This window comes from Babylonia areolata, chromosome 1 (genome assembly GCF_041734735.1).
Source record: "Babylonia areolata isolate BAREFJ2019XMU chromosome 1, ASM4173473v1, whole genome shotgun sequence".
Lineage (NCBI taxonomy): Eukaryota > Metazoa > Mollusca > Gastropoda > Neogastropoda > Buccinidae > Babylonia > Babylonia areolata.
The window spans coordinates 56,329,939-56,357,672 of record NC_134876.1 but is presented as its reverse complement, the minus strand read 5'-3'; the positions used below and the strand labels follow the sequence as shown (position 1 = coordinate 56,357,672).

Here is a 27,734-nt window from a genome sequence, read left to right as displayed (position 1 = left end):
TACGGGTCTTGGGAAAGAGGAATAGATCTTCCTTTATCTTTATCCATATTAGGACTGTCAGGGCTGAGGTATTTCATTTGACCCTGGATCCACCCAGGCAAATCTGGCTTATCCCCATCAGGAGTGGGGTTGGAACCACTAGCCCTGTCCCTCTGGGACTTTGACTCGGGAGTGGCGGCTGCAGCCATTTGTCGCCGAGTGGGCATTTTTTTTCCACCAAAAATTGGAGAAAATCAGATAAAAAACCAAACGAACAAACAACCAATCACACAAATGAAACAAACAGCAAAACAATCCCGCCTGAATAATGACCAATCCGTTCAATGGGTATTTCCATCCAATACAACTTCACCTGAAAATCTTTCAGGCGACACACAGCACAATTTTAATCAGAGATCATAGAACGTCAAATGGGAACAGGATATGTACACAGGTAACAGACAAAACGATTACACCCACCCCCCTCCCACTCTAACCTAACGTACCCCACCAAATTGTCACGCTCCACCAAATTGTCACGCTCTATATGCGAGCGGACTAGAAAACCCCACCCAGCCCAGCACTAACGCCCAGACACCACAAACACTGCCACAAGCACACACTTTTTTCCCGTCTGAAGTTGGGAGTCCTTTTCGTTAAAAGACATCCCATAATACACCTCGCGCTTGGCCAACTGTGTGCTTTGTTGACAAGAGACGAGTTGCCATTTTGTCAGAGTCATGTTCGTTCTTCTAAAGGTACGCAGCGCCAGCATGATTTCAGCTAAGAAACTACTCTGCAGAGGTAAGGTTTGAGCTAGTATGAAGGAAAAATACAATAGTTTCTGATCCTGATCCATTGTTAGCGGTGGTGAGAGACAAATACTAGGTAGCGGCAGCCCCCATGGCCGATGCCGGGAAACCTAAAAAAAATGACTAATTTTGAAGTGCATTTTCTCAAACTTGATTTCATTTTGTGAAAAACTATCCAACTGAAATAATTATTTATCATCCATATTTTAAATTTTTATTGTGTTTGCTTTATGCAATGCGTGAATGAGTTCGCGGATGGAAGAAAAAGAAGTGTACTGTAACGCGAAATAGCGATCCTTGTTCAATGGAGGCCTGCATCTTTCTGAGCGCGACACAGTTAGTTTCAACCACATAGTGGAAAAAATCGCATCCGTTGTTTTCCATTCATTGGTTACTGTTCGAAAAACTGGGAGCCGTGAAAGGCGAAAGTTCAAGGAGAACTTTCGTGTGTTTTTTTCCAAGCCTTGGGCGAAGTAGGGTAGTTAGATCTGAGCGCAAAGTTACGGGAAGTTTTCGGCTATCTTTCAACGCCTCGCGCAGTTCGAAAAAGAAATCTGACCCTACGTGATACTGTATAGAATAGAATAGAATATATTTTATTGTCATGAAACCGTAAGGTTTATAAGACACAAATGCAATGGTAAATGAATGAACGAATGAAAAACACACAATCAATCAGTTAATGCAGTAAATTGCAGCAGCATTCATAAACAAATTTTCCCAATCTTGTTTGTATATACATGTATTCATCATCTGTTAGCATCACCTGACTGGGAATATGTCCTGTGTTATTCGAATTTTGAATATCCTTTAAAAATTGTTGCCTTAAGGTTTTATATTAATTTTCATACAATGATCAAGAAGATGGATTTCGTCTTCCAGGATGTTACACTTGTTGCACAATCTGTCTTCTTGTGGAATATTTAAATATCTACCTTTCTCAATCATTAGGTCATGCGCGCTTATTCTGAGTTTGGTTAAAGCTTGTCTGTGTTTTGTATCTGATATATTTAAAAGATAGGTTTCAGTTTTGTACTCTGCTACAATCGTATTGTAAAATTTTAGCTTTAATGTTTTTTCTCTTTTATCTTTCCAGTATTTGAAATATTCATTTTCTAATTTTTTTTATACACGACTTATTTCAGTCTATGTACGCTGAATGTGAATTGATTTTTCCAAATGTGATCAAGGCCTATAATTTCGAGTATCTTTTTAACAAAAACCAACCATGGAGAAGTTGTATTTTCTTGTTGGTACATGGACTTATATATTTTGTTGATGAGGGAAGTTTCTGGTAATTGAATAATGTGAATCCAATATGTAATAATTTGGCACATTATCTTTAAACTTATTGGGAATCTGCCCAGTTCACCTAACACAGGAAGCACCATAGCTTTTTTGTGTACTCCAAGTAATTGCTTACAGAATTTAATGTGTAATTTTTCATGTGGAAACTTATTTGATAAGCAGTCGTCAAAAAGATGTGCTAAATTGAAAGAATCATCCGGTTTGACTTGGTAAGGTAACCATACCTCCGCCCCATAAATCGATATTGGCGTTATCAAAGTATCATATAGTTTAGATATGGTACCTGGATTGATGTTAATAGTTCTGAATGTTCTTTGTAAAGTATGCAATGCTTTGTTTGCTTGTTAGGTGTTCCTGTGCTCTTATCGGACTTCCACTTTTGTGGAATATAACTCCTAAATATTTATATTCTTCTGCTGCTTGTATTATATCTTCCCCACAGTAGAAATATATTTGTACTTTTGGGTCAGATCTTGTAAAGATTACCACTTTCGTTTTTTCTCTATTAATTTTTAATCCCCAATTATGGCAATATGTGTTCAAATTATGTAATGTTTGTTGCAATCCTTTTCTTGTTAAAGACAGAATAACCAGATCATCAGCATAAAGTAAACATGGTACATTGCTGGGTGAAACAGCATTGAATTTTGGAGAATCGTTACTTTCCATAGATTTTACAATATCATCTATGAAAATATTAAATAAAGTTTGGCTTAGTGTATTGCCCTGTTGTACACTCTTCTGTACAGTTATTTCTGTGCTGAGACCTCCGTGTGAATTTATTTGAATTTTGGAATTATCATACATGTCTTTAATTATATCAAAGCATTTTCCAGTTATGCCCATTCTTTTCAACTTTAGGAACAGGGCATCGTGCCAAACATTATCAAAGGCTTTTTCAAAATCTACAAAATCTACTGTATGAGCGGTAAAGAGTATTTTCTGCTGATTTCAATGGTATCCGAAACTAAGATTTTTGATCCATGAGCAATTTGCTCAAGCGATTCAAAAGCAGGTACCCCTCTTCGTCAGTTGCGTCGGCCCAATCAACATTCGACACAGGAGAGCGGCACTTCATCTAACACAAAAATGGCATTGTTTCTCCAGAAAATCGTAAGTTTCATCGGTAAGTTTTATATTATTTTTGAAAACGAATGTCTTTAGCACTTTCATGCACAATATTGAGCTGAAATTCTTTTAATCAGGATTTTGATCCTGATGTCAGTAACTGAGCAGCTTGGATCTATTTCATCAGTGTTTTCGTAACGTGACACCGTGTTTCAATCGGAACACGATTTAATTTTTTATGAGTAAAACACACAAAAACTATTGATACAGAATGAAAAATGGACATGTTAAAACGGAGCCCATGAATTCCAATTACTAATATTTGATTGATTTTTGTTTTAGTAAGCAAAATATTACCTGGGTCTAAAACCGGAAGTGCTCGGGACAGCATTAGCGTCGTCTGCTACAGACTCGGTGAGTGTTAAATAAGTGAGTAAAAAATTGTAATGTAGTTTCTTTTTCCATAAAATGAGCATTTCATTCAACATCACACAAAAGTCTGATATTCTAGTTGCTTTCTGCTTCGATAGCTGTGGAACTTTGTATTAATATATACAGACAGATAGATACTATGCTCTCACATTCCAAATAGAACAAGAACACCAATTCATACTAACCCCCTGCCCCCCCCCCCCCCGGCCCCCCCATCCCCCAACCTCTCTCCTCTGCAAACTTCACTTTAATAATTTGCTTAGAGTTGTATAATCATTCTCCTCACTTGTCTCTGAGTATCTCCCACCAATGATAAGGAGAGGGGAGGGGGTTGTCAATGGTTGTGGCAAACTTGGCACAGAGCCAAATCACTGACAACTTGCTCCGGCTTAGAATCCCTGACTGCTGACAGTGATATAACCCACCACCTCCTCCCTCCTGTCACCCCCTTCCCCATTTCTTTCCTGTCAGTGGAGTAGGTGTGTGTGTGTGTGTGTGTGTGTGTGAGTGAGAGAGAGAGAGAGAGAGTTTGCATTTGCACATGTATGCTTGTGAGTATGTGTATGTATGTATGTCTGAGTATGAAAAAAGTGTAATGTGAAGAGATATATGATTAATTTGAACAGTGCAGTCAACATCCTGTTTCTTAAAAAAATTAACACCAATTTTTAACAAACTAAAATTAGTAAAAAGAAAATCAGTACAATAATACCCATAGCCTAAGCTGCAGATCAGGTTCAGTCAAACTATATAACACTATCTGGGATCCAGCAATTAAGAGTATAATGTGTGTGTGTGTGTGTGTGTGTGTGTGTGTGTGTGTGTGTTCATGTAACCCATGATATGCTGTGCATCTCGACTGCATGAAACAGGAAACAAAGAGATAATTCATGAAATGATAAAATGCAAAATACCATGCACATATTGTGAATGAAATATTCACTTTGATATATATATATATCTAAGACATGCATTCTCACATACACACACAAATAAAGGTGAGTACACAAAATATATATCAAAGAATAAGATACTAAGTATGATGTGCATATTAACAATAAAATATTCAATATTTAGTAATCATATATACCTAAGACATTTAGTAATACATTCATCTCGATCATGAAATGTAGTACCCTGAAGTGGAAATATCTGAGTAAATAATCGCATGCAACAAAGACACGTAAGTTGAACAGTACATGTAGATGGCAAAGCTCTTGTCAGCAACTGGAAAGGACAGACCCCCAAAACTTCAGCCTCAGTTGTCAAAGCATAAGTTGTTGCTGCAATTTGAGTTATTGTGTGAAAGGTAAATGCAGCCAAATAGTTCAGTGCAGTGAATTTTGTGTTGCTGTTGAATGCATACTTACCTGTTAGTATGCCATTTTATAATTCTGTTATCACAGTGTTTTCCTCCCACTCAAAACACACCGAAATTGACAAAATCCTAAACATATATTAAACTGAGAGCTCTGTTTTTGGTTGTATGTTTTAAATTGAATATAACATTTGTTCTTTCTTATGAGCTGATCTGTGTATCTAACATGTTGCAGAAAGGGCTGCTCATGGCAGGGCATGCAAGACCTATTCAGTGATCCAAAAAGGCCAGTATGAACAGCTCAGGTAGCGAGCAGCATGTTATTGCTGATACCAGGAAACCTGTGAGTGCCAAAAAAGAGATTTTTTGGTGTGCATTTTCTCTCGTGAATCAAATGCCATTTTGTGAAGAAATAAAGATGAATCATCCACCTTTTATTTCTTATTTATTGTGGTTCTTCTACAATGAAATGCATGACTGGGTTCATGGATGGAAGAAAAAGCTAGAGAGCTGGAAGAAAACAGATTCATATATCTGTCATTTTTGCTAGCAACTTGGTAATATTTGCTCCCTCTTGGGAACCTTTGTCGTGGAATGCCCCATCAACCTACCCATTCTGTACAATGCTCTCAAGTTGCATTTGTTTAAAAATTTGCAGTAATTTTGCAGAAGCTGATCAGCCAAGACCACTGGTAACTTATTGTGGCTGTAACTTCAATATTTTTTCAAAAACAAAAATTTTGAAGAAGTCTCATCCACAACGTGCACCCTTATTTATGAGAAAATCGGGTATCATTCCTTTTCTGCCAACTTTAGATGGAAGTTTTAAGATTGATTTTAATTTATTTTGAAAGCTGACATTTCACTTAACACACACACAAAATTTCCTGGTCCTACTTGTGACAGTTACTGAAATATTCATCTTTGCAGCATGCTACCCCAATAAACAGTCTTTTTTCCGCTGGTCAAATTGAAGATTTTTCAAAGTTTGAGACTCTTGATACTTAAAATTCAGTTAATTATCCTGCCTGAAAATAATTCAGTGCACTTTTTGTGATGTATTCTGCAAGATATTTTATTATGAAATGCAACTGTCTATTCTTTTCAGTGCTGTAGACCTTCAAATTTGCTATTCTGTGCAGATTGACATGTCTTGATTTTCTATTTCCCCCTACTTTGACAGGCATATTTTCCAATTTCTTTGCTGCTGAAGTGTTATTTTTTTCTTGTGCAATATGCCATTATCATATGGTTTTTAGAAGTATATGAGTTTTCATTACAGTACCCTCATGGACAGTACAGTATGACTGTGAAAATGTGAAAATATTAAGTACTAACAGCATGTACACATCGTCACATCTTTAAAATGGAATATCTTCAGAACCAATCAAGATATTCACTTACTCTTTTTTTTTGTTTTTCATATATTGTCTTGTTGTTTGCCAAAAATCACATTTCAGTCATTGTAATGAATATTTAAATTTTCACTGCCGCCACCAACAAATACAGTATTTTCATTTGTTTTATTACATAAACCCCATTACTACATATACTTAGATAACAGTTACAGGAACTAATTACAAAGGATTTTTTGTTTCATGAAAAGAAAAAAAAATGGAATAGCAGCCTACTATTCTGTCTCCTCTTTTTTTCTTTTCTTTCCAAACAGTGCTCAAGTAACTGATTTGGACTGTAAACGACTGACCGAACAAAATACTTACAGTCCATTAATAATAACTTTCAACAAGGAAATTCCTTTCTACGGCTTTTTTTTTTGCGTCAACAAGAAGTTTTTTTTGTATGCATAATGATAATGCCTTTGTATAAAGTCAACCGTGATAAAATGGTAGAAAATAACCAAAAATTGATTTTTTAAAATTGTCCATGCGCTACTTCTTACACGATGGGACGACCATAGAAGCAGTGCGCTCACATGCCTCGAATGCGGCGTGAAGTGCCTTTGAAGTTACTCACTCCCTGAAAAGGAAGATATTCAATGTGTATGGTGGCTAGTTTGTCAAAAGAGAGAGAACATTTATGCATAAGATATATATATATATATATATATATATATATACATATCTGTGTGTGTGTGTCTGTGTGTGTCTGTGTGTGTGTCTGTGTCTGTTTAATAGAAGAATGTGCTCTGTATCCGTATGATAGAAAATCGATTCCAAATATCCCCAGGAGTGAGATCCAGTTTTTGATATCAGATGATGTATTTTTAGATTTTCTGTTAATGAAAATCAGGTCAAAAACAATAGTCTATGCATCAATGAAAAAAAAAAGGAAAGCAAATCAGGAAGAACGGGAACTTGATGCAGATATATACATTTTAGAGAAGAAAGAAATTAAAACACAGGAAGATTTTGAAAATCTTAACTCTTCGTAATCCTTCGTAAGAAAAGAATAGAAGTACTCCTTCGTTCAAAGGTTAGATGGATAGCCGAAGGAGAGCAGATATCAAAATATTTTTTGTAATTTAGAGAAAAGACACTATATAAGTAAATGTATGACCAAACTTATTGATAAAAATGATTCGGTTATTACTGAACGAAGGGATATATCAAATCATGTTAAAGGATTTTATGAACAGCTTTACAGGGAAAGCGATGTTGAACAGTGTGAAATAGGTCACGTTTTTAGGAACATGCCAAAATTAAACACTGAAGAAGCCAACAAATTAGAAGGGGAAATAAATTTAGAAGAAGCATGTGAGGCTTTAAGAAAAATGAAAAATTCGAAAAGCCCAGGAACAGATGGATTCTCTGAAGAATTTTTCAAAGTGTTTTGGGGCAGGATAGGACCCTTTGTTGTCAGAGCTCTAATACAGCATATTCAAAAGGTGAACTCACTCCAACACAAAAAGAAGGCATTATAATTTGTATTCCAAAAGGAGACAAAGCAAGAGAAGACATAAGAAATTGGAGACCAATATCCCTCATAAATACTGTTTATAAGATAGGATCAACATGCATAGCTAACCGAATAAAGACTATTACCTACTCTGATTAATGGTGATCAAACTGGTTTTGTTTCTGGGAGGTATATAGGAGACAATATTAGATTAATTTATGATTTGACAGAGTACCTAAATTGTAAGAATCTACCAGGCCTGCTGTTGAATATAGATTTTGAAAAGGCTTTCGACTCGTTAGATTGGAACTTTATGTTTAAGGTATTCAAAGCTTTTGGTTTGGGGGAAAGCATAAACAATTGGATTAGAACCTTTTACACTAATACTAAGTCAACTGTAATTACTAATGGACATGCATCCACATGGTTCTCTGTCAATAGAGGATGTAGACAAGGTGACCCAATCTCTCCTTATCTTTTTATTCTGTCTGAAGAAATTCTTGCAATAATGATTAGAGAAAATGAAGATATTTAAGACATTGTAATAAATAATATTGAACATAAAATATCCCAATATGCAGATCATACAGAGTTTACTTTAGAAGATGATAAAAAATCATTTGAAATGTGTATATCAGTAATAAGGAATTTTGGAGCAAAATCTGGGTTACACATGAATGCTGGAAAAACAAATGTAGTGTGGTTCAGATGCAAAAAGAGGTCAAAGACAAGACACATGCAACACCTAGGCATAGAATGGAATCCCCCTAGATTCAAAGTGCTTGGTATTTGGTTTACTAACGATCTAAAAGATTGCGAAAACGTGAATTACAATGAAAAATAAACAGAAATAAAATCACTGTTTAAGATATGGACCAGACGACAAATAACACCACTTGGCAGAGTTGCAGTTCTTAAATCACTTATCCTGTCAAAATTAATTTATTTATGGTTATTGCTTCCTAATCCCCCTGGTGATTTTATAGATGATTTGCAAAAAAGGTGCTATATTTTCGTATGGAACAATAAACAGGATAGAATAAATAGAAAAACGGTAATAAAAAATATAAGTAACGGTGGTTTAAAATTTCCTGAATAGAAAACATATTTGCACTCTTTAAAACTAACATGGCTTAGAAAAATTAAAGAGACAAACTGTAAATGGAAAAATATAGCATTAGAGAATTTTTATTTATTGATAATATGGAAGATTATGGACCAAAGATATTAGGAATATATAAAACAAAAAAATAAATTTTGGACTGAAGTTCTTAATGCATATGATAAATTTTATTATAAAACTGAAATACAGAATCCTAGTCAGATGCTTACTGAACCCATTCTCTTTAGCAAAAGAAAAAGAGTTGGTCAGAGTATTCTCTCTTACAAAAATTGGATTGAAAAAGGTATTTAAAAAGTTGCTGACTTTATTGGAGAGAATGGACAATTTTTATCTTTTACAGAATTCAGACAAAAATGTGATTTAACAATTCATTTTGTGACCTTTACTGGAATAAAAATGCCAGTTAAAAAATTTCATACAAAAGTGTAACATATCTATAAATGTTAATACCATAGCAGAGAAAAAACACTGCATTGCAAACACTACATTCTGGTGTTTTTTTTTTTAAAAAAAGGAACACAACTGTATTACAACATCATGTGTGATAGTGGACCAGAGCCCAGATGTTGTAGGAAGTGGGAAGAAAAATTACTGCAAGAAATCAAATGGAAGGAATGTTTCCTTAAAGGAAAACAAATTAGAGATATCAATTCAAAATGGCTTCAGATTTGAATAATCCATAGAATTTTGGTAACAAATGTAATCCTTAAAGAAATGGGAATAATGAATGACAATAACTGTAATTTTTTTAATACTGAAAAAGACAGTATTGATCATATCTTTTGGAAATGCCAAGTTACACAGTGTTTTTGGAAACGTATTCAGACTATGTTTAATGAAACTTGTGAATTAACATCAAATTTGAGATTAACTGAAAACCTGGTTTTGTTTGGATGTGGTGGGAACATCAAAACTTATGTGGTATTTGATTTTATTATTCTGGTAGCTAAATCCTACATTTATAAGTGTAAACGGGATAACAGTCAGCCTGACTTGAATATATTTAGAACACTACTTGCCTATAGATACAAAATAGAAAAGCACATAGCAAGTATAAATTTTAGACTAAATGAATTCTCTGCCAACTGGTGTTATTACAAAAACCTGCTCACTGAAAACCCCTGACTCGATTTTCTTTTTCTTTTGGGGTACTTTTTATTTAGCAAAAAGAAGCAGTGCCCAACAAATGATATGTATTTGCATTATTTTTTCATGATAACTTGACATAATTAATTAGTTAAAAAAAAGAAGAATTCTGTTTACTATTATTAGAAAACATTCACCATATGTTAACTTGGTATAGTTTCAGTTTCAGTTTCAGTAGCTCAAGGAGGCGTCACTGCGTTCGGACAAATCCATATACGCTACACCACATCTGCCAAGCAGATGCCTGACCAGCAGCGTGACCCAACGCGCTTAGTCAGGCCTTGAGGAAAAAAAAAAGGTGAATAAATGATAGATAAGCTTACACAAAGAAAGAAATAAATAATAACTATATAGTAAAAAAAAAAAAAAAAAGAAGAAAAAAAAAAAGATAAATAAGCAAATAGATGTAAAACATGAAGACACACATTCACATATACACCCACACATGCATAACCGATATGCACCGAACATGCAGTTTCAGAGATATGAAAGCACAGTCAAATACATATAAACGTACATGAGCTCCAACACACACACACACACCACACACATTACCCTGCACCTCCTCTACCCCCCTCCTCCACACACTCATTTCTAGTCTACGTATCACAGCTTCCACGGCACACACACACACACACACACACACAGATGAACACTTACTTGTACAAGCACACACACATATGCCCATATCTCCACACACATATATACAAAGATATATATATATATATATATATATATATATATATGTGACCAAGCGCGCTATGCTTGCTCCAACACTATTCACGCACAAGCCACAGCAGACGACAGTTTTCCCTCATAACCCGCCACAGAATGTGTGACGTCACTCCGCTTACATCATTTTTGTCCTGGCCAGACCACCTGCTGACTGCTCGACCAGTGTCGCGTCGCGATACGTCATTGGCTGAGAGCAAACTTGTGTTTCTGTTCCACAGTATTTAATTAATTAATTAATTGTGCCGTACCCCTATTAGAACCACTCGGTACACGGCTACAAAAGTGGCGTCGCCGACAGGATAAAGATCCATCACAACATAGGTCCAATTATTCCCTTTAAGGTTTCAGTTCTTTTAACCAAATTCAATCCATCCCTAAACCACAGCCCTTTACCACCAAGTGTACCTTGTTTCAACTTGGCGCTGTGAGCATAGGATGTGCTAGTTCTCTATATCTCTTAATAAATCAAAGCTCATAGCCAAGCTTACTCTATCACATACTTGGCACTGTGAGCCAGGATCGTACAGGAACAAGAGGTAGCACTAACGGTCACATAGGGATAGTTTAACATAGGAGAAGAGAGAAGACAGTGCAGCAGGTACGTCAAGTCCACAAGAAGAAACGTCGCCCACATCAAGATGGCTTCAACTGACTTCCTGCCAAAACTCCCGATGCTATCTGGTGAGGAAGGCAGCAGTGAGGTCGACGACTTCATCAGTGAGGCCAGACTGATACTCCAGCTACAGCCCCTGGATGACGCGACAGCCTCTCTCTGGCTGATATCAGCCCTTGCAGGCCGATGTCGCCAGCAGATCGTCAGGCTGCCAGCGACAGAAGTGGACACCCCAGCCAAGATCCTTCACATCATTGAGGAGAACTGGGGAGAGCAGCGAGATGCCACCGACCTTGCCACTGCGTTCTTCAACAGACAGCAGCAGTCCAAGGAGACGGTGATCGACTACGCATCCCATCTTCGGCACCTATGGACCAAGGTCAACAAGGCCGAAGATGGGGTGATGCAGGTGCCACCAGCCATCCTCCGCGACGCCTTCGCCAGAGGCCTTCAGCCAGCTGCACTCAGGCGCGATGTCAGGCGCTTCATCCGTGACCACCCTGACACCACCTTCGAGGCAGCGAAGAGGGAGGCCCTGCGATGGCTGCGGGAGGACAGCCACACCTACAACATCTGCCCTGGCGTAGACAACACCACTGTTGTCCGCCTACAGTCCCAGCTGGCCACACTCGCAGCTGAGAACACCAGCCTGCGACGTCAGCTGCAGTCACCCATGCCAGCACACAGCCCACTTCCTCCACAACCAGCACTTCATCCTCAACGCTGTGCTGCTGAGCACACCCCAGACCCCTCGCACTGTGTCTGGTGTGAGAGGTCTGGCCACACAGAGCACCAGTGTCGCCACAAGCGACGCTACCAGGCCAGGCGACAGAATGCTGACCACCAGCCTGCAGCTCCAGCCCACAACCAGTGTGTCGCTCCTGCACACACTGAGCAACCTGGACCAACACCAACTCCAGCTCCAAACCAGAGACGCAGGAGACGCAGACAACGGAGGCACCACAGCATCACACCTGATGCTGTCGTCCCACACTTGTCTCCACCTGTCATCAGCCCCGCACCACAGAGGTCCAGTCAACAACAACTACCTGCTGTCACGCCGACTCACCCGGTCCCACTGCACCACAAGAACAGTAAGGTGTCACACTCAGACACTGATACTGATAGTGACAGTGGTGTGTGGCTGACCAGGCCCATGCCTCCACCCAGGACATCAATCCTGCGAGCTGTTCCAGAGCCGCCTCCACTACCACCAGATCCTGCACCTAGGCGCTCCACACGACTGGCAACCAGGGCACTACTGACTGTGTGAAGAGACTGGTGAAGAACCATTTAACAGCCAGAACAGTGAGACATTTCAAGAAAACAGTCATGATGTTATACCCATGTTGTTTTTCATTCTTGCTGAACTGAAGCAATGCTGATTATGCTATTTTCATAATTCCTGTTCATGCTTTAATTTTGTTTTCATTTTCAGATATTTCTGCACAAATTCATGTTTTATGTTTTTTTCTTCTCTTCTTGCTTAACTTAACCTGTGATCTAGCTGGTCACAAGGTCCTAGCACTGCAAAGTATGTTTATAATCAATGCTTTTATACATGTATGCTATTCTACATGTGCGTCTGACAGTGATAAGATAGATAGATTGATAGGCACACAAATGAATGCTTTACATCTTCATAGTGTATTTACCTAATTGGGACCCCTTCTCAAAATCAAATTGTTCAAAGTTAAGTTAGGATGCATTTGACTGTGTCCAAACTCTTAACTTAACCTGGCTAAAGCCACTTTGAATATAGAAGTAGGGTATTGTTCCTAAGAATGTTGCAGTCATTTCACATTCACTTAGCTATCAGTTATCAGCAAAATTATCTCCCTTACCTGCCCAATAATTCTTGTTTGATGCTCAGCTAAGTCTGCTCACAAGAATTACTTTTAATTAACCATCGCGGACGATGGTTTTCAAAAGATGGGGGGAGGTGTGACCAAGCGCGCTATGCTTGCTCCAACACTATTCACGCACAAGCCACAGCAGACGACAGTTTTCCCTCATAACCCGCCACAGAATGTGTGACGTCACTCCGCTTACATCATTTTTGTCCTGGCCAGACCACCTGCTGACTGCTCGACCAGTGTCGCGTCGCGATACGTCATTGGCTGAGAGCAAACTTGTGTTTCTGTTCCACAGTATTTAATTAATAGCTCTTTTGTCAGATCAGTAAACTACTAGTATTATATACTGGCAGAATCGTCTTAATTCCATCTTTAAATCTATTCCATTTATGTTTGCCTACGTGAAACTGATTTAACGCAGTTTGTAATTTTCAGTGACGAGCTCGTTAAAACTGACCCTGTTCAGGTGACTTAAATTAAGATTATAAATTTATCTTAAATAAACAACACTTCATTTTATACTCATTATAAAGTAGGTGTTGAGCTCTTTCTTTTGCAACTTATCCGACGTAAATCGGTTCAGGAATCATTTAGAAATCTATCACTGAACACCTTTAAACAAACACAATTGTCATCGGATTCTCCGTGATTAGTGACGATCTGCTTGCAAGCACACGTGACGCACTTTGCGGTCCGCTAAATTTGTATAAATTGGCTGAGCGGGTGATGAGTGGTCACTTCCACACCCGAGCCAGCCGCGGCCAGCACCTGCTCTCTTTGTCTCTTGCTGTGTCGCGGGCAGTGTGTCGGGTGTGTTCTCACAACAGTGACACTTCGCTACGTATCGCTGTAAGTACTAGTGTGTAGAATGTGTTGATTTGTAAATTGTATTATTTGACACAGTACTTGTGTTTATATGAGTATGTTCAGTTATTGCTTTGTTCAGTTAATTCTTTGTTCAGTTATTGCTTTGACAAGTTAGTCACAGATCGGCTATGACTGATCTAAATAATCGCCATGTCGTCATATGCTCGGAGCAGTATTCCATTTGCTTCTTCTTAACGTCACAGTCAGTGACGTCTCTGGACACAGATAGTTTGTTCCAGAATGTTCTAGTGAGTGCGTAAAGTTCATTCACCACTTAATGGTTAAACCATGATGGTGCTTCACTTACTATCTGGTCTATCAGTTTGCCAGTATAATATCAAAGCCACTGATTCTATTATCTTGTTTATTATTCATGTATTATTTTACATGCTGATATCAATTGTACTGCTACAGTGTGCTCAGTACTCTAAGAGGTGTGTAGTATTCTGCTGTTGTGATTACAAGATAGTGTTGGATTAATTGTTTCAATCACTTTAACTGAGCTATTTAAATGTCATTTGATGTCAGCGTTTGGTCTTCACACATATGCATTATGTTGTTGCGTATCCCAAACCCGAGTGATAGTTTTTCCATGTAAAATGTATACATGTGCTTTACTATTCACTTGTGTTGACATGTTGTACTTATGACATTTGTTTGTGTCATTCCAGGCACTGTCTTCTTCTTCTTAGTTCTCCTAGATATCTTCTTCTCTTAGTTTTTCTCCATGTAACTATTGTAAATAAAACAATAGAAAAACCCATTTGTGACTGGCCTCTATATGTTCCTGGCCTGTGCGTGGGATCTTGTCTATCCTTTCATTCAATTAATCACATTTAGTTAAGTCTTTTGTGCCGTACCCCTATTAGAACCACTCGGTACACGGCTACAAAATATACGTTCCAATATCCTGATTGCTCCCCACAATAGGTCCATTATTTCCCCAACTCATCCTTTTACCCAACTTCCACCCCCAAAAAACCCCCCTTTCACCCCAAACCTTTACAACCGCCGTGCAAGAACTACTAATTTTAATTAATCGCCATGCCAAAGCACCAAAATACGGACACCAGGATCACAAACCCCAAATAACACAAACCCCACAAGGTGCCACATTGGGAAGAGAGGAAAACAGATCTCTGAATCCCAAGAAAAGTGCCCTTTAATGGTGTTGCTCTGTCTATTGTGTATTGGAAAGGCCCCCAGGACTCGTTCCGTTGGAAGACAATTTCCGCAAGTTTGGTTTGGGGAAAAGCCGATTTGGTTTGGTTTGCAAAAACCATTTCCGAGCTCTACCTCCCGGGAAAATGGCACCCCCCTATCTCTTTAATCTTGAGGGATTCGGAGGTGAGATGGCCTTGACCGTTCTTTGACCGGAATTTTGAAGGATTCATCGGATTTTCCATATGTAGGGCCCTATGGCGTAAAACCAGCCAAGTCTGTCAGGTGCCACCCAACCACCTGCATGCCCGGGCCCGAGGCCTTGAGTTTTCTACTGAAAGGCGCATTCGCTTTGCCCCCTGCTCCACCTTCAATTTTTGAAAGAGGCCTTCATTTGGTCGGGGTTAGAACTCCCCTTGCCTGGGTTTTGGCCCTATGGTTTTCCGAAGCCCCCTGGCAAGGGCTGTGAAAACCACAGCTCCATCGTTAGCTGAGTTGGACAAACACATTCCCTCCCAAACACTGTTCCATTTTTTTTGCAGTGAACCCCCAACCCGGATTTTGGGCTTGGTGTGAACTGGCCACCCGTGAATTTGGAGCCTCCTTTTCCCCCACATGAATGTGCCCCCCTTCCGCCCATCAAAATTTTTGCCCTCTCAGGCCAACCCGGACAATCCGCTCCCAGGAGAGGAGAAAAGGGGTAAATAAGATCGTTGAATTGTCCTTTCTCCCCCCCCGATCTCCCATTCCTGTTTGCCCTTCAGCTGATCAGCAAAAACCATACTAGCCCGATTGTGTCTGTTTGCTGCCCACCCATCCTCCACCAGGCCCTCCTAGTGTTTTTAGAAAGCTCCATGCAGGATTTTGAAAGGGTTTTTTAAATGCAACAGGCTTGACCCGTTTCTAGACTTGGTGAAGGCCTCACCCGAAAGGGAAGAAGGACAACAGGTTTTCGCATGTTTTTCTTTCTTGCGGTCTTTTGTTTTTCAAAGGTTCAAGCTTTAGTTCATTTTGATTTTTTCTAATTTTTTAAGTTTTTCTTTTGTTTGTTAACAAGTCCCTAGTGGGCAATCCACACTGAAAGAGGTAATTGTTTATCAGAGGAAGAGTGGTCTGCGTTTTTAAATACTGGTTGCCACAAATTTCTTTTAAACTGAAAGGCCCTTTTTGCATTTGAAAACAGTAAAATTTTCCTTTGATGTTTCCAAACTCATCCTTAATGTATCCATTTAAGTAGGAATCAGTTTTTCCGATCTGAATCCCCTCGATACACAAAGGTGGTTAACTTACTTTACCTGCGCCATTTGTTTTTGCTCCGTATGTCTCTAGAATATTTTAATTCCTGGGCTGGTCAAAATGGGGGGTGCCACCGCTAGTTGGGAATCAGGAATACCCATTTTTATGGTGTGTGGTTGTTGTTTTTGTTGAGAACCTTGAATTGACCATGTTTGGTAAAACGTCAAAATTGGTAAAAGGAAAATTGTCTGGTTAAGATGTTTAAAAATACCCCCCTTTGCAAAGGGGAAATGAAAGAAAAGAAAAAGTCCTTTCCATTTTAACATGTCCATTATGTTGCTCACGGAAAAAACCAAAATTTAACAAAGGTTAAAAAAAAAAAAAGAAAGAAAAAAAAAAAAAACATTTTATATTTTTTGTTTTTGAGCCCTTTCAAAATTTCCGGACAAATCGGTCAAGGGAACCAAAATTTTGAATCAACTCAACAGCCAAAAAAACTCTTTTATCTTCTCCTGTAGTTACATTGGCAACAACATGTACCATTTTTGCTGCTGATTTTAAAAAAATCAAAGGTTTTAGGAAAGGAATCCATATGGTATTATAAAGATCGCCCAAACCGGTTCGTTGCCTGGTTGTCCCTGGTGGTTGTTACAACGTCCCTCCTTACATTAACACATAAATGGTTTTGAAAGTTTTATATTGACAGGAGGTTTTGAGGAGAACTGACATTTTTCTTTTCTACAATTAACTTTAAGAGCTCTTTATGACTATGCCCAATTGTCTGGTCGAACAGGAATTTGTTCCAGCAATATCCTTACACAACAGTTGGTTCAAATGGGGGCATATCGAAAAGTTTCTTACCCCCTTTAATGGTTTTACGCGAGGATGGACTTTTCTGCTATTGATAATAGGCCACGGTTCAAGTTTTTTAGGGGTTTTTTTACAGTTTTTGTCGTCGGCAGTTCTTTAAGGTGTCTGGGCCCCACGCCATACAAAATGGGGGGAATTTTTCTCCTTTCAATTAAAATTTTGGGTTTTGTCGCTGACTTCAAGAGAACGGATGAGGAGTTTTGGTTGTTCTGAGGTCCAAAAGGATTTGCCATGAAAAAGAAAATTTGCAAAACATTCTCTATGTTTTCATGTGTTTACCATTTTTTTTTTCTATTCCCGGCAACGCCTTTCCCAGCTGCTAAAATTTTTCAAACCTTTTTCTTATGTCCTATTTAAAAAAATTTGAAAAACCCCAAAGTGCTCTTTATTTCCGGAGTGGGGAACTGTCTTTTTCTTTAAAACACGTAATCTTTGCCTTCCCAAATGGTACCGGTCCTAATCAGTGTTCCATTTTGTTCTCCCAATGTCAGATTCACAATCTTGCTTGAAGGCCCCACGCTGACCCCCATCAAAAAAACAGTTCCAGACTCCAAAGACAAAATGAAGAATTCTGACCAGTTCAAACTTAATCCTCCGAGCCAAAAATAAATGAACATAAACAAAAACCCCAATTCCACACAAAAGGTATATATTTGGGAAGAATGGAAAACACGGTGAAGAAATCCTCCATTTTGCCGTCTATTTTTCAAAACCCCCAGCTTGTGATTTTTGAAGAAATTGCGTTCGTTGGAATGAACCGTTAGTATGTTTTTTCAAAACTTGCCTTTCACATGAACCAAATCGCCACTCCTCTCCGCTTAATTATTTTTTTGGGGACAAAACGATTTATATCCGTCCCTTTCTTTTTTATTTTTTTTTCAATTCCGCCAGAGGCCCCTTGGGGTTTTGGTTTCCGAAATCCCCTGTTATCCTTTAAAATTTCAAATTTTTTGGATAACCTGTAATTAAACGAAAGTTTGCCATTTTTGCCCCTTTTTTGTTTTTCTTTTTGAATTGAAATTCTTAATAATATGGCAGATTCTCGGGCGTAAAAGGTAACCCCTTTTCCCTTAAAGCACTTTTTTGTTGTTGTTTTATTTGTTTTTTTGTTTCACAATTCACAACAAATCAAACTACCTAACCTTGGGGGTGCATTTTTTTGCACGTATAGTCGTTTTTTTCGTTGTTTTTTTTTTTTTTAATATTATTTTCAATTCCACTGTAAAGACTGCTGAACTAAGTCTTCGACGAGCTTCAAAGAAAATGACAAGGAAAGGTGCTGAAGAGGAAAACAAAAGCACGGGAGGAAAGGGACACACTCCCAGAGGCGCAATATTATTTTAAACAAGATGGCTGGAAAGAACTGAATTTATCCTATTTTTATGCCAAATTTGGTGTCAGTTGACAAAATATTTGCAGGGAAAATGGCAATGTTAACGTTTACCACACACACACACACCCGAACACCGAGTTAAAACATAGACTCACTTTGTTTACACAACTGAGTAAAAAAACACAGAGCAGACTTGTGCATCCACACCCATTAATACAAGAAAAAAACGTACCGCCGTCCACACAGTCATCACACGAAATAAAGGAAGGACAGACATGAGAACTATTGCAGTATCAGGTCTGCCACTCTTTGGTAAAATATTAAAAATCATAGTCACAACGCATGAGATCAAAAGGACATGGTCACTATGACACATGGTCACACGTGGTCACAACGACATGTGGTCACACGTGGTCACAACGACACATGGTCACAACGACACGTGGTCACACGTGGTCACAACGACATGTGGTCATAATGACACGTGGTCACAACGGCATGTTATGTCCGATAGCAAAGTGTCATCGTTTTTTGCTCTGCATATCACTGCTATGGTTTTGGAGTGCACTTGCTCCAAAGAAATGTACTGCCCTCTGATCTATAAAACGCAGCATTTTCAAAATGGGGGCACAATGGTTGTTTCCTTTTTATTGGTCAACTTCATTCGATTATCTTTCATAACTATTATTGTGTGTGTGTGTGTGTGTGTGTGTTCCAGTAAATGATAGACAGAAACTTATATTAGGCTGTGATACGGACTAATAATTTTAACATATCGAGAGAGTAAAATTAAACTAGTCACCCAAGACATTCATGTCGTATTCGGAACATATTTAGTCGTTCGCCCGATGTACTCTTTCCTTTATATGGAAGAGTGCCCGCATATTTTTGCTTTTTTATTTCAATATTCCCGAAAAGGCTAGAAATAATTTTTTGATGTTGTTACATATCTTGGACATTGCATCCAAATCCAGTTTTGTAACATTCATGTCACAAACCATACATAGTTTGTTCGATCTCGATTTGTCTTTGTTCTTTCCTCGTTCAGTTTGTAGTCAACAGTTACTTTCGGAACGAAGTGTTCAGAGGGCACGCTATGAGCTTCGGCTTGTTGCTGCTCTACGTGTTTGCGATATCTTTATTTTCTTCTGATAATAAAGTCATGTTTAACCGAATGTTTAGAGGGAAGAGAGAGTTTAAACTGAATGTTCGGAGGGGAGAGAGTTTAGATTTTCTGTGTGTGAAAACCGCACATTTCGATATGTATCATATCCAGCCTGTTTGGTTTTGGTCTACATTTCTGCTGATAACAAGGTTTAGTTCTTCTTTGTTAATGTTCACCTGTGTATCCAGTGAGCATGAAGGTACATTCGAGCACTAGCTTAGTTACTCTTTGCAGTTCATCTTTCTATTCACTCAGCATTCAGCTCAGTAGTGGCGTCAGATATGATAGGCGTCCGTCCGAGTCAGTCTAGGAAAACTGGATTTTGCGTCAGGTGTGGCTGTCAGGCCGATTCAGGAGTGGCAGTCCCTCCCACACTGCACACAGGTGGTCTGACGCTGTTCTGTCTATCTGACATTGGGCCTTTCTCCTCAGTCTCTTTGCCTCAGAACGCTGGGCGAGCGTCTCTTCGGAGAGGCCTTTCTGCACCATCTGCCTCCAAGCCAACCTTTCTGAGACTACGGCTTCTCATGTGTTCAGGTCGACGTTCAAGGCCTTCATATTTCTAATTCTTTTGTTGTTATCATTAATGAAATAATAATGTTGCTTTTCATTTTTACTCGGAAAATGAATAATGCTGTCGGCAAATGCAATAATCATAATCGAGCTGGTATAACAGTCACAATATATCGCTCGCTGAACTGTTAGTGAGTCGTTTATGGCTCTGTCATTTATGAAAGATCTGTGTCATTTGTTTTTCTGTTCTTTAAAATTTTTTTTTTTTTTTATATATATTATAATGAATATATATGTCAATGAAATTTACCACAGGATGTTCGAAACATTATTTATTGATTACCTCGTGTTTATGCGATAGATATGTGAACAAAGAAGAAGAAGAAACAGGAGATAAGGAGCCTGAAGATCATCATCACCAACTCACAGTTGCTTCTATACGCTTCCATGTTCGCTATAAAAACGATTGTGCGTGTGTGTGTGTGTGTGTGTGTGTGTGTGTGTGTGTGTGTGTGTGTGTGTGTCTTGAGATGTGCTGAAATGTGAACGCACAACATGACGGTCTTGGTCAGATAGGACCGGTATTGCACTAACATCCAAACAACTTATGCTTATATGTTCGCATCTGTAGATATCTAATCCCATCTAGGCCATGACGTTACCGTTCAATTATTTCATAACAAAAGTAGCTGTCCAATCTAAGGATTATATATATCTCTCTCTCGCTCTTTCTCTCTGTGTTTCTGTTTGTCTGTCTGTGTCTGAACACTCTCCTTAGACTGGGGTTAAGGCTTTCATTGAATAAATCATTCATTTTCTTTGACTTTCACATTGCAGGGCTTGCGGTATGTCTACTACTGCTGCTCAGTTTGTACGCTGTGCAAAGAGTGTTCCAGTATCAGCAGCAGTACAACCTGTCTCCACGCTTCCGCTCCTCCACACAAGAATTTCTGCTGAAAAAACCGGCCCAGAGTAAGCTCGCCCACACTCCCAGCAAAAACCTGCCGGCCTACTTCAACTTGGTGGACGCAGAGACTGCGTTAACAAACCAGGAAGGTGGTACTGATGGCACCAACTGTACTCTTATGAAGACAAGACCAGCATATCGCCTATGTGTGCACCCACGACATAAAGACAAGTTCATTTCAGGTTCTGTGCTTTCTAAAGGAGTTTATGAACCCCATATTATCAAGCCGTTGCAGCGTGCTCTGCGCATACACCCCAAATCCACGTTCATTGACATTGGTGCCAATATCGGACTCTTCAGTTTGCTGGCAGCATCCATGGGCCACAAAGTGATTGCTGTGGAACCCGCTCCACAAAACGTTAAGAAACTGATACAAAGCATCCAGGTGAATGGATTTGCAGACAAGATCCACGTCCTCAATAACGCTGTAACTAAGAGCCACATAAACGTCAGTCTGTTGGTCAACAGCTTCAACCAAGGTAATACGGAGGTGTTGGAAGACAAGAACCCCGACCATCAGACCATACAGACCATTGTGCTGGATGACTTGCTTCATCTGATTGACACCCCCACTGCCATCATCAAAATGGATATTGGTAATATTGTTTTCGTCAAATATCGCTCTCTCTCTCTCTCTCTCTCTCTCTCTCTCTCACGCACGCGCACGCACACACGCATGTGCGCGCGCGCGCACACACACACACACACACATCCTCTCTCTCTACCTATCTCACACACACACACACACACACACACACACACACACACACTTTCCTCAGAACCTATAATTGAAAACCTGAAAAACTGACGGTGAGTACATGATACATAGATAATGTGAGAAGAATGCTGAACCAGACACCGCATTGCATGCTTACAGCACTCTGCACAAGGCATATGTCATGACCAAGAAGAATCATGTTGCAAAACACTCCTGTCAATGACTGAAAGATCCTGCCACTCATCTGTTTCCTCGGATGATAGATCAATAGTTCAAAACATCTCCCCACAGCTTCCAAATTATTCGGATGACTAATGAATGCAAGATCTATTTAGAATACGGAAGGCATCTGAACCACAGCAAACTTTGCAATGGAAGGCAGCTAAGCCACAGCAAACTTTCCAATGATTATTTCATTTGGTCTCACTTAATGATGAAAATAGCGACACTATAGAAATTCAGCATTCTCTTGACCCACCTCCCCTCCCAACCAGCCACCAGTGCATTTTGATGTTTCTTCGTCAATATAGGATTCAGCCAAGTTATATGAGGAATTTCGTATCCTGGTTTTCTCTTGGGCCTCTTGAGTGTAAAAAAAAAAAAAAAAAATCAAACAAGTACACAAATAATAAATGATGAAACGAACCAAGGCTTCATTATTAATACAAATACTGACTTCTTTTGAACTTTTTACAAATTGGCAAACTGGTTTGATGAGCCTACACATTCATTTGTCCAACTGTTCAGGATGTTGACCTCACTAATATTCTGTTTCGCTGTTAACAACATAGTATAATATCAGATGTTCTTGTTCTTGTTGCTTACAGTCCAGCCGATCGCACAGGGCCATATCAGGACTGTCAAACCATGCAAGTGCTCAACCGCGTCAACACAAAGCTGTCACATCTACAAGAAAAAACATTAAGACAAGACTAGGCGATGCTGAGGACGCCAGCCATTCCGCTTTAATTTATCATCCCAATGTCACAAAAATCGTAAAAAAAAGGAAAAAAAAATACTTCGAAGCAAAAACAAACAAACAAACAAACAACAACAAAAAATCTAAACAGGAAAGGAATGAGAGAAATGTGGAAACTCCCAACATCACAACAGACATGCATATCATCATCCAATGAAATCTTCCCATGACTTGTGTTGCAGAAGGCTATGAGTGTCAAGCAATGGCAACCTCATCTGAGCTGTTCCACAGTGTCTACGTGCCTTACATGGAGATGGAGTGGCGCTATATGTACTTGAAACGCAAGAAGGTAGCCTCTGGTTGTCCTGCCCCTCATATGCAGCAAATGACCGACAATCTTGTTCATCTGGGCTACCATCCTCATAACGCGCGCACAGGCGTGGAACTGAAACCACAAGGCAGTCCTGATTGGAATGTTAACGATGTGTACTGGAGACATGTTGATCAGCCCCGTCTGTGACACTGCCAGGGAAATGTGAACTCTGAGTAAATACTTATGCCTGTAAATAAGTTATGTTTGTTGTACAAGATTTATGACTGAGGTTACTGCGTATTTCTATTTCGGGATTGCTTGTTTTGCTTTTGCTTTTTTTCTTTTTGAAATGTGTGTCATTCGTTTAGGGAATAATATATCATGTACTCTGTATGAAGGTGGTTATCTCGAGCATAGAAAATACATATATATTGACAATTAAATAACAATTTATATTTTTACATACAAATAATAATTTCTCCAAAGTGATCGAAGTGATTTCTTCTTTTGGTTTATTTTCTTTAGATCACGAGGAATAGATACTAGGGCTTATATTTCACTTTACCATTAACATACATATTGCTAATTCTGCTGAGTTATGCCTTGGATTCTCCAGTGCAACATATTCACGTTCTTCGCAGACGTAACAACAGTTTTTGACAAAGTTTGAGTGGAAGGTCTTCCCCTCACGCTCCTTCAAATGAGTCTGAAAAGATGGATGACCTGATCCACTGCGATCTATTCCACAGATCAACCGAAGTGAGATTAGACGATCTGAGGCGAGCTTCACCTGTAAATTCACCTTTGCAGTCGGTATAATACCACTTTCATTCTTTATGAAATGTCATAACTGGTAAGAAACTGTAAAACATTCATAAAACCAGTCAACACAGCCAGTTCTTAGAAACAACCCCAACCGAACAAACTTGACCTTATGGGTGAAGGCGCCAATGGGTCGTTAAAACTCCAACAATCAGTTCTTAGCTGTCTCCCAGAAGAACTGAACACTGACAGGCTGACTGACTGATCAGTGACGTGAGGTGCAAGGAAATCCTTGTTGGGCTGTGAGTACATGACTTGTAATGGTTTTATGTTATGTTGATAACTTAGTTTTGTTGGGAACAATGTTTTGTGGCAGTGGACAGCCAGTTTAAGTTGATCTTGTGGCTGGTGGAAAGAAAGGGGGTTAATGTGTGGAGGGAAGTACTGGCCTGAATCTTTTGAGCCACCCCCCACCCTCCCTCTACTATCTTGTTACAGAGATTTTGTTCTTATTTTTGGTTACAATGCTTGGTTCAAATGGTGTAGTGTCATGGCGCACAATAAGGGAAGTGCATTGATATGTCAGTGTATTGTCAGTGTTGACTGACTGTGGAAACAATGAAAGCACTAAAAGATGAGAAGCCATGGAGATGGTATGTGTGTAGCAGGTGTGTAGAGTAGTTTGGTTTTGCGAACACCTAAAGTGGGTTTGGTGTACTTTAATGCATTACTTATTGTGTATATAGTAGGTGGTGTTGGTTCAGTGTGAACTGAATAGATCTACAGGCTAACACATTGTCAGTGTTTGTTGAGGGTTTTTCATGTGTGTGTGTGTGCACATGGGGGTAACAGTATCAGTATCAGTATCATTGAAGCAATGATCATAGGAACTAAACAAAAACTGTCTTCCATCACAGTTGACACAATCAAACTTGGCAGTACATCCATCCCTCTTTCCACGTCAGTCAGGAACCTCGGTGTTGTCCTTGACAATACACTGTCCATACAAAAATTTATCAGTCAGACATGTCAGTCCTGCTACTGTCAACTGCGACGCATCAGTGCCGTCCGGAAATATCTGTCCACTGACGCAACATCTAGACTTGTCGTTTCTCTCATTCTCTCTCGCCTTGACTGCTGTAACTCTCTATTGTCTGGTATGCCTGCTTCATCCATTCAGTCCCTTCAGCGCATACAAAACTCTGCTGCCCGACTCGTCCTCAGAAAGAAAAGATCTGAGCACATCACTCCTCTTTTGCAACATCTCCACTGGCTCCCTGTCTCACACCGAATAAAGTACAAGATCAGCACTCTATGTTATAGATGCATTCACAAAACTGCCCCTTCCTATCTCTGCGGCTGCCTTCACCTCTACACTCCATCTCGCTCACTACGATCGGCCTCTGATCCACTCTGTTTACGCATACCCAGATTCAAACACTCGACTGTTGGCCGCCGTTCTTTCTCTGTTTCTGGACCTTGCGATTGGAATGAACTTCCTTTTTCGCTTCGTCAAGTCTCCACACTCAGCTCTTTCAAGTCTGGCCTTAAAACCCACCTCTTCCCAAAATAGCCTCCCTTGCCTGCCCTTCCTTGTCTTTAGTTTCTACAGTATTAGAGTTATGCATGCGTGTGAATGACTGGTGCGAAAGCGCTTTGATTTATCTCTGCACAAGATCCAGCGCTATATAAATACCATTATTATTTATTATTATTATTAGCTCAAGGAGGTGTCACTGCGTTCGGACAAATCCATATACGCTACACCACATCTGCCAAGCAGATGCCCGACCAGCAGCGTAACCCAACGCACTTAGTCAGGCCTTGAGAGAAAAAAAAAGAAAAAAAAGAAGTAAATAAATAATAGATAAATACATGAGAATTTATGAATATGTTGTTATAGGTATAACTGTAACTAGTGTAAGTTTTTGTTAGTTTAGCAAATTTTACTGATCATTAATACAACTGAAGTTCACAAACATGAACTGAAAATAAAACATAGAGGGAAATGACTTTCAGTTTCAGTTTCTCATGGAGACATCACAGCGTTAGACATTTATCAATGCTAAACACCACATCTCCTAGGCAGATGCCTTACAGAAGCTTTAGCAAACACACTTAGGCTTTAGAGTGCTTGCATTTAAGTACATGTCATCAAAGTTGATTTCTTCTACGGAATTTTGCCAGAGGACACTTTATGTTGTCATGGGTTATTTTTCAGTTCTCTAAGTGCATGCTGCACACAGATCCTCCCATCCGAATGACGAGACTTTCAGTTTGATTTTCCAGTCAAACCTAGGGGAAAGGGAGAGTCTGAGAATCGAGCCCGGACCCTCACAGACACTGGATAAACATCTTATTCATTCCGCCACCTTCCTCCTCGCGAATGAACATACATATGTTTTACTAAGCCATCAGCTTTTAAAGATTTAAATGAAATTGCAATTAACCCCCACCTGGATCTGCCTGACATTGCAATATGTTATTACATTTGTTTCTGCAAGTGGTGGGTGTTAATCGCAAGATCATTCAAGATCAAAACACAGCAGTTTGTAACCGGTAAGCTTTTCAGCATCTGGCTGGTGTCTTTCAACTCCCTCCATCGTCACTGACATTGAAAAAAAAACCATGACTTGTCACCGTCACTTTAACATGACACCTTATATAAACATAATATGTAACAAAACATAAAACAAAATTCCACAGTATTCTGTGAATCAACAGTCTGGGTTGGTCAAGGAACACAATATTGAGTTGCATTCATCTTTGATCTCACTCTGGCACCATCGTACTTGATGTCAGGTGACTTACCTTTAAAGACCAACTCTGTTGATGGTTCAAGAACTAAAGCCTGCTCTGTTTTTGCCATAGTTTATCTAAAGAAATGTCTTAGGGGGTACTTGATATAAATTAGTAGGTAATTTCATGAATTTTCTGCTTCTGTTCTTGGGTAACAGCAAGTGTTGTGGATCACATGTTGACTTGTTGGTAGTTGTGATAACATGTGTAGTTGTGCTATGTGTCAGTGGTTTACTTTGTTCAGACAAAGTGGTAAAGCACATTGTAATGTGGATAATGAGTTGATCAACAAGGAGAGCACTGAGGGTCAGTGCTATGCTATTGCACATTGCTGTTAACCAGAGATACGTTGGAAGTAATGATTTCCTTACATGTACTTGTGTCAGTGGGATACCTTGTGAAGACAAAGAGGAGATTTGTTTGGAAATGGTAACACATAGTTTAATTGAATGATGGGCACTCAGTTATGACTCAACGTTGACAGAGTTCTGGCAATTTTATCGTCGCATGGAAGGGAAAACGTGCACAACAACAACCCCAGATATGGTAGACACTGACGGAACCAAGCTTAAGACAAACGAAGAAAAAGGATCCGCCCTGCTCAAACGTTTCATACAACAGAGCGATCAAAGAAACTTAGATGAGAAAAAGAAATATGTTGAGGAGTTAAACCAAACCCTTATGCAGACTGGACCTGATGATGACTTGACAATAGATGATCTAAATGAAGCAATAGCTAAATGCAAGAAAGAATCTGCCCCTGGCCCAGACAAAGTTCGCTACTCGGACATCAAGGAACTATCGGAAGAAGACAGAAGCAAACTTTTCAATCTATATCAAAACAGTTTCCACAATGGACATGTGC

The 27,734-nt window shown here is 39.3% G+C and overlaps 1 protein-coding gene and 1 long non-coding RNA gene across 2 annotated transcripts; both read left to right on the top strand.

Annotated features, from left to right (window-relative positions):
* Positions 1–572: 572 nt before the first annotated feature.
* LOC143284246 (uncharacterized) lies at positions 573–24,550 on the top strand. The gene is made up of 3 exons (XM_076590925.1): positions 573–783; positions 21,229–21,954; positions 23,238–24,550. Exons 1-3 carry the CDS (start codon positions 720–722, stop codon positions 23,513–23,515), a joined length of 1,068 nt encoding a protein of 355 aa, XP_076447040.1. The 5' UTR covers positions 573–719; the 3' UTR covers positions 23,516–24,550.
* On the top strand, positions 3,006–5,815 carry LOC143292808 (uncharacterized). Its single transcript, XR_013056684.1, has 3 exons — positions 3,006–3,212; positions 3,510–3,581; positions 5,153–5,815. It is a non-coding gene; the product is annotated as an uncharacterized LOC143292808 (long non-coding RNA).
* Positions 24,551–27,734: the final 3,184 nt, after the last annotated feature.

Excerpts from the sequence above, each read along its gene's own strand:
- LOC143284246 (XM_076590925.1), top strand. The coding sequence starts at position 720 with ATGTTCGTTCTTCTAAAGGTACGCAGCGCCAGCATGATTTCAGCTAAG. Across the intron at positions 784-21,228 it reads TAAGAAACTACTCTGCAGAG|GGCTTGCGGTATGTCTACTA; the intron begins GTAAGGTTTGAG and ends TTCACATTGCAG. Across the intron at positions 21,955-23,237 it reads CATCATCAAAATGGATATTG|AAGGCTATGAGTGTCAAGCA; the intron begins GTAATATTGTTT and ends CTTGTGTTGCAG.